Source organism: Martes martes (genome assembly GCF_963455335.1).
Source record: "Martes martes genome assembly, chromosome: 2".
NCBI lineage: Eukaryota > Metazoa > Chordata > Mammalia > Carnivora > Mustelidae > Martes > Martes martes.
The window spans coordinates 120,676,878-120,690,422 of NC_137889.1; the positions used below are offsets into that span (position 1 = coordinate 120,676,878).

The following is a 13,545-nucleotide window of genomic DNA, read 5'->3' on the forward strand; positions in this document are numbered from 1 at the left end:
AAATCTTAGACTCAGAATATCAATATCTTCTTTGTATCCACTCCTGAGGATGAAAGGCACTGCTTAGAGCTTTAAAATACTGTGGGTTATGATGGTGGAAATTGTAAAAGAAATTCATTATTTAATATGTTTCAACTCACAGACCTTTTTCGTACACAATAACTCATCAGGAGGAATGAGAAGAAATGTCTGGGTACTCCCACTTAAACATCTCTTTCAACTTCACCTCATATTCTCTGTAATGAATTCATCATTTCCCCTCTACCAATATCCCTGTATCTGTAGAGATACCATTACTCTAGTCCCACCCTCAACTCAAAATACCAAATGATTTAAAACTCATTCTTTTTCTTTTTCTTTTTTTTTTTAAAGATTTTATTTATTTATTTGACAGACAGAGGTTACAAGTAGGCAAGAGAGGCAGGCAGGGAGAGAGAGGAGGAAGCAGGCTCTCCGCAGAGCAGAGAGCCCGATGTGGGGCTCGATCCCAGGACCCTGGGATCATGACCTGAGCCGAAAGCAGAGGCTTTAACCCACTGAGCCACCCAGGCGCCCCAAAACTCATTCTTTTTCTTAACTGACAAATTAACTGTCATCAAATCTAACATTTAGGAGTGGACCACATTTTTGCCATCATTGCATAAGGGTAAGAGATGGAGGTGAGGAGGTGAAATTACCTGACTTATTTCTTTTCTCATTGTATACCAACAGAAATACTGTTGGAATGCCTGGGTGGCTCAGTCATTAAGCATCTGCCTTCAGCTCAGGTCATGATCCCACGATCCTGCATCATGGGAAGCATGCCCTGCATCGGGCTCCCCTGCTCAGTGGGAAGCCTGCCTCTCCCTTTCTCACTCCCCCTACTTGTGTTCCCTCTCTTGTTTCTCTCTCTGTCAAATAAATAAAATTTTAAAAAAAGAAAGACTTACAGACTGTTTTTAAAGGCTTTAAAGGCTTAAAGATTGTTAAAGATTGGGAAGGTGAAAAGAAAGCCAGAGTAGCAATACTTTAAGACTTTAAGGCAGACATTGTAACAAGAACAATATATAATAATAAAGGGGACAATCCAACAAGAAGATATAACAATTGTAAATATTTGTTCACCCAACATGGGACACCCAGTACATAAAACAGCTAATAACAAATATAAGGGAACTAATCGATAATAATACAATAACAGTAGGGAACTTTAACACCCCACTTACATCAATGGACAGATCATCTAAGCAGAAAATCAAAAAGAAACCATGGCTTTGAATGACAACTTTGACAGATGGATTTAACAGATATATTCAGAACATGCCATCCTAAAACAGAATACACATTCTTTTCAAGGGCACATGGAACATCCTACAGAACAGATCACATATTAGGCAAATTCAAAAATTTGCCAAATTTAAAAAGATAGAAGTTATACCATGTATCTTTTCTGACCACAATGCTATGAGACTACAGGTCAACCACAAGGAAAACTCTGGAAAGACCACATACACATGGAAATTAAATAATGTGCTATTAAACAATGAATGGGTCAACCAGGAAATAAACAAAGAAACACAAAAGTAAATGGAAACAGATAAAATTGAAAACATAATGGCTTAAAACCTTTGAGATTCAGCAAACAAGGTTATAAGAAGGAAATTTATAGCAAGAAGCAAGAAAAATCTCAAATAAACAACCTAAGCTTACACCTAATGAAGCTAGAAAAAGAACAAGAAAAAACTAAGTTTACTGAATTAATGTTGAAGCCTCTTGTTCTCCTAAGCCAAAAGAAGATATTACTTTGTTGCTATTTTTAATTGTCACTTAGAAAAACAGAAATGGAATGATAAGCTCAAATGAATAAACCAGTGGCATATGGACCAAAAAAAAAAAAAAAAGAAAGAAAGAAAGAAAGAAAGAAAAACCTAATACCAGCAGAAGGAGGGCTACAATAAAGATTAGAGCAGAAATGATACAGAAACTAAAAAAAAAAAAACAGAACAGATCAATGAAATCAGGAACGGGTCCTTTGAAAAAAATCAATAAATTGATAAACTTCTAGCCAGATGTCTCAAGGAAAAAAAGGACCCAAATAAATAAAATCACAAATGAGAGAGGAGATATAACAACCAACACCACAGAAGTATAATCATAAAAGAATATTATGAAAAACTAAAGCCAACAAATTGGACAATCTAGGAGAAATGATTAAACTCCTAGAAACATATAACCTACCAAAACAGAAAATGGAAGAAACAGAAAATTTCAACATACCAATTACCAGCAAAGAAATGGAATCAGTAATCAAAAAATTCCCAACAAACAACAGTCCAGGTCCAGATGCCTTCACAGATGAATTCTACCAAACATTTAAAAAGTTAGTACCTATTCTTCTCAAACTGTTCTAAAAAATAAAAAAAGAAGGAAAACTTCCAAATTCATTCCATGAGACCAACATCACCCTGATACCAAAACCAGGTAAAGGAAAACTACAGGCTAATAACTCTGATGGACATAGAAGCAAAAATCCTCAACAAAATACTAGCAAACTGAATCTAAGAATACATGAAAAAAATCATTTATCATGATCAAATGGGATTTATTCTTGGGGTGCGAGGATGGTTCAACATTCACAAATCAATAAACATAATACACCACATTTATAAAAAAAAGAAATGATGGGGTGCCTGGATGTCTCAATTGGTTGAGAGTCCAACTCTTGATTTCAGCTCAGATCATCATCTTATTGTCGTGACACTGAGCCCCATGTTGGGCTCTGAACTCAGTGGGAAGTGCTATTCCCCTGCTCATGTACATCCATGCTCTTTTAAAATAAGTTAATCTTTAAAAAAAATTAGGGGTAAGAACCATATGATCATTTCAATGGACATAACATCCATTCATGATAAAAACCCTCAACAAAGTAGGTTAGAGGGAACATACCGCAGCATAATAAAGGCCATATATGAAAAACCCACAGCTAACATCATCCTTAATGGGGAAAAACTGACAATATTTCTCCTAAGGTCAGAAACAAGACAAGGATGACTCACCACTTAATATTCAACAGTGTACTGGAAGTTCTAGCCATAGCAGTCAGATAACAAAAAAAAAAAAAAATAAATGGCATCTAAATCTGTAAGGAAGAAGTGAAACTACTATTTGCAGATAATATGGTCCTATGTATATAAAATCCTAAATATTTCACAAAAAAACTGCTAAAATAAATTCAGTAAAGTTGTAGAATACAAAAATTGATATACAGATATCTGTCACATTTCTATACACAAATAATAAATCAGAAGGTGAAATTAAGAAAGTAATCCCATTTACAATTGCACCCAAAATAATAAGATACATAGGAATAAACCTAACCAAAGAGGTGAAAGACCTGTATGCTGAAAACAAAAAAATACTGATAAAAGAAATTGAAGGTGATACAAAAACATGGATATTCCATGCTTACAGACTGGAAGAACAAATATTGTTAAAATGTCCATAATACCCACAGTAGTCTATAGATTCAATGCCATCCCCATCAAAATACCAATAGCATTTTTCACAGAAATAGAACAAATAATCCTAAAATTTGTATGCAACCAGATAGAGTCCTGAATAGTGAAAGAAATCTTGAAAAAGAAAAGCAAAACTGGATGCATCACAGTTCTGGACAGGTTATACCACAGAGCTGTAGTAATCAAAACAGTATGGTATGGCACAAAAATAGACACATATATTAATGGGATAGAAAACCCAGAAAAAATCCCACAATTATATAGTCAACTAATCTTTGACAAAGAAGGAAAGCATATCTAATAGGAAAGAGACAGTCTCTTCAACAAATGGTACTGGGAAAACTGGTCAGCTATATACAAAAGAATGAAACTGGACCACTTTCTTACACCATACACAAAAATAAATTCAAAATGGATGAAAGACCTAAATGTGAGACCTGAAACCATAAAAATGCTAGAAAAAACCATATGCAAGAATTTTTTTGGCATTGGCCATAGCAAATTTTTTTCTAGGCAGGTCCCCTGAGGCAAGTGAAACAAAAGCAAAAATAAATTATTGGGACTTCATCAAAACAAAAAATTTTGCATGGTGAAGGAAACAACAAAACTTAAAAAGCAACCTAGGGAATGGAAGAACACAGTGCAAATGACAGAGCAAAAAAGTGTATCCAAAATATATAAAGAACTTATAAAACTCAACACCCAAAAAACAAATAATCTAATTAAAAAATGAGAAGACATGAACAGATGATTTTCCCTAGAAGACACACAGATGACTAACAGACATATGAAAGATGTTCATCACCATTTATCATCAAGAAAACGCAAATCAAAACTATAATGAGATATTACCTCACACCTGTCAGAATGGCTAAAATTAAAAACACAAGAAACAACAGGTGTTGGTGATAATGTGTAAAATAAGGAATCCTCATGCACTGTTGGTGGGAATGCAACCTGGAGCAGCCACTCTGGAAAACAGTATGAGATTCCTCAAAAAGTTAAAAAAAAGAAGTCCCCTATGATCCAGCAATGGGACTACTGGGTATTTATCCAAGGAATACAAAAACACTAATTCCAAGGGATACACGCACCTTAATGTTTATAGCAGCATTGTTTACAATGGCCAAGATATGGAAGCAGGTGAAGCGTCCATCCATTGACGAAAGGTTAAGGAAGATGTGGTGTACATACACACACACATACACACACACACAGATGAATATTATTCAGCCATAAAAAAGAAGGAAATCTTGCTATTTGCAATGATATAAATCAAGCTAGGTCCTATAATGCCAAGTGAAATAAGTTAGTCAGAGGAAGAAAAACACCAAATGATTTCACTTTATCTAGGGAACTTAAGGAACAAAACAAATGAGCAAAGGGAAAAGAGAGAGAGAATGACAAACCAAGAAAACATTAACTATAGAGAACAAACTGGTTGTTATCAGAGGAGAGGCATGTGAGGGTATAGATGAAGTAGGTGATGGGGATTAAGGAATGCACTGGTCATGATGAGCACTGAGTGACTGAAATAAAAACTTAAAAAAAAAAAGCTTTTATAAGCAATAATAAAACTTTTGTTAGTTACATATAGTAAAATGTTCAGAAAAACATATGTCATTATAAAATTTAGGCGAGCATTGGAAATGTTAAGGTATTATAGGCCTAGGGCAGAGGTTAAGTAATTAAATAGGACTCTGCCTCTCTTTCAGTAATTAGATATTTCTCTAAATAGGCATCTTTACTTATTATTCACATTATTCTTAGCAAGAAAACAAAGAACTTTCTTGGCTTTTTGTTACACAAATTCAAAAAAAGGAAAACAAATATAGTGCTCATCACTCTGTTGTGTATTGATATAAACTGATATAAATAAGAGCACAAAGCATTAAAATTATACTTAAGGTAATTCTACCCAGCATTGATTTACACTGCTATACATTTCTTGTGTTACACTTCCGTGTGTTTCAAGTATGTATGGATTCAGTTGGAAAAGAGAGCTAATGGATCCTTTCTATGAGAAAGGTATTTTTTAAAAAAGATTTTGTTTATTTGACACAGGGAGAGAGAGCGAGAGCATGCACACTGAGCAGGGGGAGCAGCAGAGAGAGAGGGAGAAGCAGACTCTCTGCTAAGCAAGGAGCCCAATGCGGGGCTCAATCCCAAGACCCTAAGCTCATGACATAAGATGAAGGCAGATACTTAACCAACTAAGCCACCCAGGCATCCCACGAAAGGTATTATTATATAGATTTTAAGAGGAGGAAACTAAGGCTCAGAGACTTAGGCAAGGTAGAAGTGGCACAGGGATTGGAACTCAGGTCAGCCTGATTCCAAGTCCATTCTGTTTATACCAAATTTCTCTCATTTAGCACATAGTTAACAATCTATTTGCATATTATTACTAATTTAATGTTTGCCATATATCTTCTTCATTACTTTGCCATCTCAGTCATAATCCTCAAGAGTTACTAGTTCTATGTCAAATCTAAACTCCTCTGACAGGCTCCCAGGCCCCCTTATAATGAGGCCCCACTTGTACCACTCATTCAGCTTACTACTCTCCAGTCATTCCCATCAAATGGTCCAACTCAAATATAAAACGTACTAAAGAGAGGGAAGAGTTAAGATGACAGAGGGGTAGGAGACCCTAATTTTGTCTGGTCCCTGGAATTCAGCTAAATAGTTACCAAATCATTCTGAACACTTGTGAAATCAATTGGAGATCAGAGGAAAGAATTGCTACAATCCTACAAATAGAAAAGCAAGCACTTTTTGGAAGATAGGAGGTGCAGAGATGTGAATCTGGAGTGATATACTGGAAGATACAGAGGAGAGGAGGGAGCTTGCTTAAAAGGCTACCACAAAGTATTATAAGCAGTGAAATGCAAAATTGCAACTTTTAGAAGTCAGGTGCAATGGGGGAATGTCCCTGGCTTAAAGGTGCTCAGGGGGCAAAGTGGGGCAGAATCCCAGGTTGGAGAGTGGGGTCTCAGGATCCCCGGGTTCACAAGAAGTATGGGGTGCCTGAGTGTGGCAGATTTCTCATGCACTGGAGTGGGTAAACCAGCTGAAGACAGTGAGTCTAGGCACCAAATCTCTACTCTGTGTTGCCATAAACTGTGAACCACTGCATGGTCTTGTGACTACTCTCCAGGCAGGGGCCCAGGAAAAGGCAGAAGTGGAGGAAGACTCCATCCCTCCTCTGGGAGGAATGGCATGGGTTTGCGCACAGGAGTCCGTAAAGTTTGGAGACTGGAACCTGGGTTACATGCCTCAGATAAAAATGCTCAGTCACATACTAGGTAAATACAAAGTTCGAATGGAAACCAGGGAGACAAGAGTGATTGCTTTTCTGTGAGGGCTCACTGAAGAGTGGGGAGTGCAAACTTTAAGCTCCGGGGCTAGAGAGCAGGGTGCCACCATTTTCATTCCCCCATTGGTGTTGAATGCCTTCAGGGAGAAAAACAGGGCCATATAGTGAGCCTGAGCTGAGGCTGAGGCTGATCCTGGCTGCATCACAAGGGAAGCGTAATTCTACAAGGGCAAGGACACTTGAGAATCAGTGCAACAGGCCCCTCCCCCAGAGGGCCAGGAGGAACAACTAACAAGCCAAGTTTACAGAGAGAACTGCAAAACTTCACTCTTGGGATAAACAGTGTATAGTTTTTTCATATTATTCTTTAGTCTTTCAGGTTTTTTTTTTCAGCTATTTTATTTTTTCAATTTTTTATTCTTTTTAAATTTTTATTTTTATATATATACGATGTACATTTAAAAAATTTTTGGTTTCCTTTCCTTTCATTTTATTTTATTTTTGTATATATATAAAACTTTTCCTTTCTTTCCGATTTTGAGATCTAGTTTCTTTTAACAAACAGACCAAAATACAGCAAGGATCTAGTTAAGTGTTTTGTCCTGTTTCATTTTTTGTTTGATTTTTTCCGTTATTTTGTTTTGTTTTTGTTTTCTTCTGGTTTGTTTTGTTTGTATTTTTCTGGTGTTGTTATTTTTGTCTCTTCTTTCTCTTTCTTCTATTCTTTTCCAGACATAATTACAGAGGGAGAAACTCACCCCAAAAGAAAGGAGGTAGTATCCAATATGGATAAAAACAAAATGTGAGAATTAGAATTCAAAATAACGACGATAAAAATACCAGCTGGGCTTGAAAAAAAAAAACCATAGAAGAACTAGACAATCTCTTACTGTAGAAATAGAAGAACTAAAATCTTATCAGGCCAAAATTAAAAATGCTATTACCTAGATGCAGTCACAAATGGAAGCTCTAACAGGGAGGATAAATGAGGCAGAAGAGAGAGTCAGTGATATAGAAGACAAAATGATGGAAAATAAGGAAGCTAAAAAAAAGAGAAAAACAACTACTGGATCATGAAGGGAGACTTGGAGAAATCTGTGGCACCATAAAGAGAAATTATATCTGGATAATAGGGGTCCCAGAAGATGAAGAGTGAGAAAGAGAGGCAGAAGGTTGTTTGAACAAATTATAGGGGCACCTGGGTGGCTCAGCTGGTTGGGCATCTACCTTCAGCTCAGGTCATGGTCCCAGGGTCCTGGGATCAAGTCCCACATGGGGCTCCTTGCTCAGTGGGAAACCTGCTTTTCCCTTTTCCTCTACCCTTCCTCCCAGCTTGTATTCTCTATCTCTCTCTCAAATGACCAAATAAAATCTTAAAAAAACAAAAACAAAAACAAACAAGTTATAGCTGAGACCTTCCCTAATCCGGGAAGGAAACAGGCATCCAAGTCCAGGAGGCACAGAGAACCTCCTCCTCCAAATATCAACAAAAATAGGTCAAAACCATTAAATATTAATACTGAAGGTTGTATATTTCAGAGATAAAGAGAAAATCCTAAAAGCCACTCAGGACAAGAGGTCCTTAACCTACACGGATAGAAACATAAGGTTGGCAGCAGACCTGTCCACAGAGACTTGGCAGGCCAGAAAGGACTGGCATGATATATTCATTGTGCTAAATGGGGAAAATATGCAACCAAGAATACTTTATCCAGAAAGGCTGTCATTAGGAATAGAAGAGAAATAAAGAGTTTCCAGGACAAACAAAAACTAAAGAAATTCATGAACACTAAATCAGCTCTGCAAGAAATATTAAAAGGGATCCTTTGAGCAAAGAGAGGGCCCAAAGATAACAAAGATCAGACAGGAACAGAAGGAATCTACAGAAACAGCAACTTTACAGATAATACAATGGCACTAAATTCATATCTTTCAATAATTACTCTGATTATAAGTATACTAAATGCTCTAATCAAAAGACATAAGGTATCAGATTGAATAAAAAACAAGACCCAATGATATACAAGAGACTACAAGAGACTAATTTTAGACCAAAGATACCTCCAGATTGAAAGTGTAGGGGTGGAGAACCATTTATCATGCTAATGGATACCAAAAGAAAGCTGGAGTAGCAATCCTTAGATCAGACAAACCAGATTTTAGACCAAAGACTGTAGTAAGAGATGAAGAAGGACACCATATCATAACAGAAGTGTCTATACAACAAGATCTAACAATTGTGAATATTTCTGCCCCTAACTTGGGAGCAGCCAAATATATAAACCAACTAATAACAAAACTAAAGAAACATAAAGATAATAATACAATAATAGTAGGGGACTTTAACACCCCACTCACAGCAACAGATAGATCATAAGTAGACAATCTACAAGGAAACAAGGGCAACCTACGGATTGGGAGAAGGTATTTGCAAATGTTTTCTCAGATAAAGGACTACTAAACAAAATCTTCGAAGAACCTATCAACACCCAAAAAACAAAATATCCAATCAAGAAATGGGCAGAAGACATGCACAGACACTTCTCCAAATAAGACATCTGAATGGCCAATAGACACATGAAAAAAATACTCAATATTACCTGGTATCACGGAAATACAAATCAAAACCACAGTGAGATACCACCTCATCATATAGGTCAGAATGGCTAAAATAAAAAAAACTTAGGAAACAACAGATGTTGCCAAGGATATGGACAAAGTGGAACCCTCTTGCATTGCTGGTGGGAATACAAACTGGTGCAGCCACCCTGGAAAACAGTATGGAGGTTCCTCAAAAAGTAAAAATAGAGCTGTCCTATGACCCAACAAGTGCACTACTAGGTGTTTACCCAAAGTATACAAACATAGTGATTCAAAGGGGCACATACACTCCAATGTTTATAGCAGCAATGTCCACAATAGCCAAACTATGGGAAGAGCCCAGATGTCCATCAGCAGAAGAATGGATTAAGAAGATGTGGTATATATATATCACTCAGCCATCAAAAAGAATGAAATCTTGCCACTTCAGTCATATGTGGACTTCACTCATATGTGGAATTTAAGAAACAAAAGAGACAAACATAAAGGAAGGGAAGGAAAAATAAAACAAGACAGAATCAGAGAGAAACAAATCCTAAGAGACTTAATTATAGGAAACAAACTGAATAATGCTAGACGGGAGGTGGGCAGGGGATAGATTAACTGAGTGATAGACATTACGGAGGGCACTTAAGTAATGAGCACGGGGTGTTGCATGCATCTGATGAATCACTCAATTCTACCTCTGAAACTAATAATACAGTGTATGTTAATATTAAAAAAAATAAATAAATAGTAAAAGTTCTTGAAGGCTAGGCACAATATTACTTCAGGTACTCAAAATATTTATTGACAATCTTAGTTCGAGTCAGAGATCCTGCCTTAACTAAAACTTCGAAAGTTCCTTATAAATATGAACATGCTTTTTAGATAGCAATTCTGAATACTTTTAGATATTGTTACAAATATTTAGTTTAAAATTTAAGAGCATATATATTGAGGCAAAATGTTTGACTCTGTCTGTCAATATTACTGAAGTCTCAGAAAGTATCAAAATAATTATTCTCTTTCACTTTCAGTCCTAAGTATGAAAACATCTGATGCTAACCATGGTACTTCTCTTAAAAGTTTTTGTTGCTTCTGGTTGCCTAGACTTATTTTGTTGTACAAGGCTCTTTATATTCTGTTCTTAATCTACCACTCAAATCAAATATTTTACCACTCCCTATACTTCTAGCCACAATGAAATTCTTAACCATCATTTATACACTATATGGAATGGACCCAAATTCACATGTTGAAATCCTAATCCCCAGTGTGATATCATGAGGTGATGATGTCATGAGAGTGGAGTCTTCACGAATGGGAATAGTGTTCCTAAAAAGAGACCCCAGAGAGAACTGTTGTCCCTTCTGCCATGTGAGGACACTGAGAAGATGAACATCTATGAACTGGGAAGAGGGACCAACCAGACACTGAATCTGGTAGGATCCTGAACTTGTTGCAGCCTCTAGATAAGAAATAAATGGTGGTTGTTTAAGCCACCCAGTCTATGGTATTTTTGTTATAGTAGCTTGAACAAACTGAGATACCATGTTGTAAATTCTCTGTGCCTTTTTATGTGCCGTTTAATTTTCCTGTTTTTCTCTCTCCCACTCCCCCTGCCCTTTTTTTTGGCCTGGTAAGCTCCTATTCATTCTTCAAGACCCAGTTTGAATGTTATCTCCTCTGAGAAGTCTTCAGGGGTTTTCTAAAGGCAAAGTGATTGTTACTGTCTGTTGCATGACTGCTTTCCCAAATAGGTAGTAAACTGCAGGACATGAGGGAAACTGTTTTAATAATCTTTTATTCTCATCGCCTGGCTCAGAATGGGAGCTTACTGAATGCTTAATGAATGGAAGAATACCTTGTCAGTCTGTGAGAAACACAGTTGTCTTCCCACCTAAATATAGCCATTTGTAATTTTTCTGTAGCCATAATATAATAGTGAGGAACATGAGGTTATCCTGACATTTTCAAGTTCTCCATAGGTATTTTTTGAATTAAAAAAATATCCTGATCCACAACTGCTTAGAAAGAACTTTTAAAGTATCTTTCTGTAATTCCTTGAACACATAAAAATTTCTGTATTTTATTTTCCTCTAGAGAGAACTGAACATTTAGAAAGCAGTTTGCAAAGCAGAAGCAACTTAAACAAAACAGATGGTTGAAGGAAAAAAGAGGCAAATAAAACAACAGATTCTTAACTATATAGAATAAACTGGTGGTTACCAGAGGGGAGGTAGGTGTGGGGATGGGTAAAACAGAGGAAGGGAATTAAGAGTACACTTACGTGATGAACACTGAGAAAATACAGAACTGCTGAATCACCATATTGCACACCTAAAACTAATACAACACGGTAGGTTAATTAAACTAAAATTAAAAAAAATTTTTTAAAAGCAGAAGCAACTTACTTTGTTTCGATCTTGTACAACCAATATTTTTCCAGTATTTTCATCAAATACAGCTCCTGTTGGGGGAAAAGTAAAAGATAATTGAGAAATATTTCTTTCACCTTGGACTCCTCCCATATGCCTGTCTGTGGTCATCAAAATCGTACCCATCCTGGAAGGCCTAGATCAATTACTACCTCATCCATGGACACTTTTAAAATCTCTCCAGCAATAAACTGCTCAGTTACTCAGGTTCTTTTAACACCCTGGAATACGAATGATGGTTTTAGCATATGCTAAATTGTAGGATAACCAGTTCCATAAGCTTCTTCTCTAGATCATCTATTCTTGATGGTACATAGTTAAAGAAATTAATCTATCCTTCCGTAGCATTTATTTTAATGTCATATCTTAAGTGCTTAAAAACATTTATTGAATAAATGAAGTGACTTTTCCATTCTCATTTTTATTCCTTGTATAGAACATGGGTTGTGCCCCTGATAATCTAAGTCTCAAATATCTCAATATTCAGTTCAGGATTTCCCTGAAGCCACTTACATATATGTATTTCTTTTTATCATATGTGTATATGACTTTTATAACATACCAATATGTTGCTTTGGGATAATTATTTATTTTATATATGTCCTAAGTTCTAATTCTTTCATTTATTCATTCAATATACACACTGCCAAGCATACTACACATTTGGCTAGATGTTAGGGACTCAAATAAAGAAGGTTTATTCGTTTTTTGACAATCCTCAGTCAGAAATATAAATGATACCTTAATGATTTGTATTAACTCCTTTAAATGCTATAATTTAAAAATATTTATATTTACATAATATGAGGAAATATTATTAAAAAGATATATTCTACACACCCTTATAATATTGAGTTCCTATATATAATACATATGGGTTCCCTATATAGTAATTGACCCCTTTTATATGTCAGGCATTTATCGAGGTGCTAGAGATATAGTGGTAAACAAAACAAAATTTCCTATCCTCAGTGGGCTTACATTCTGGTGTGTGGATGAGAAGGTAACAAACAAATAGAAAACAAATTATATAGAACATGAGGAGACAATGCTATGTAGAAATAAAATACAGAAAGGTATAGGTATATATAACACAAGGAAGAACAAATTTCTCTGAAATGAAAACTGCACATTTTAGTGTTTAAAAAAAGGAAAACCACTAAGTGAGATATAATTAACATTAATGCTGGCTTCCATTAGAAAGAATAAACTATAATTTAACTGGACTTTATAAGGGTTAGAATGCCAAAGAAATGCCAAGGAAGCCTACTCTTAATTTTTAATAACTTGTGATTACTCAAATTGCAATTTTCCCTAATGATTATAAACAAGAGCAAAATACTTCAAAGACAAAACCAGCAAAGCTAAAGCATGAGAGCGACCCCTGCTGGTCACAACTTAAAAGGTAAATAAACACAAAGAGATCAGGAATTAAAGAGAGATTATTTTATTATGATAAGTCAGGTACTGTGCTAAGTGCTTTATGTACATTATCTCAGGTATTCCTCACAATACTCATGTGAGTAATATCATTTTTAGTGCCTAGGTTCACACAGCCCTAAAACTTTCTGGATTCTGAGCTGGTATTCTCACTATGCAACAGTGTCCCTTCCCTAAACAACTGTGCTCTCTGGGGACTTGAGTTTCCACTTGAAGAGCTATCTAATCATTCGAGAAATATTTATCTACTTTATGCCAGACACTGTCT

At 35.9% G+C, this 13,545-nt stretch overlaps 1 protein-coding gene across 4 annotated transcripts in view; it reads right to left on the bottom strand.

The window, feature by feature from the left end:
• Positions 1–13,545, bottom strand: part of NUDT6 (nudix hydrolase 6) — a 48,089-nt gene that overhangs the window by 28,556 nt on the left and 5,988 nt on the right. For all 4 annotated transcript variants that reach the window (XM_080830534.1, XM_080830533.1, XM_080830535.1 and 1 more), the window contains exon 3: positions 11,814–11,869. In XM_080830534.1, coding sequence (XP_080686660.1) covers positions 11,814–11,869 — 56 coding nt within the window. The remainder of the gene's footprint in view (positions 1–11,813; positions 11,870–13,545) is intronic.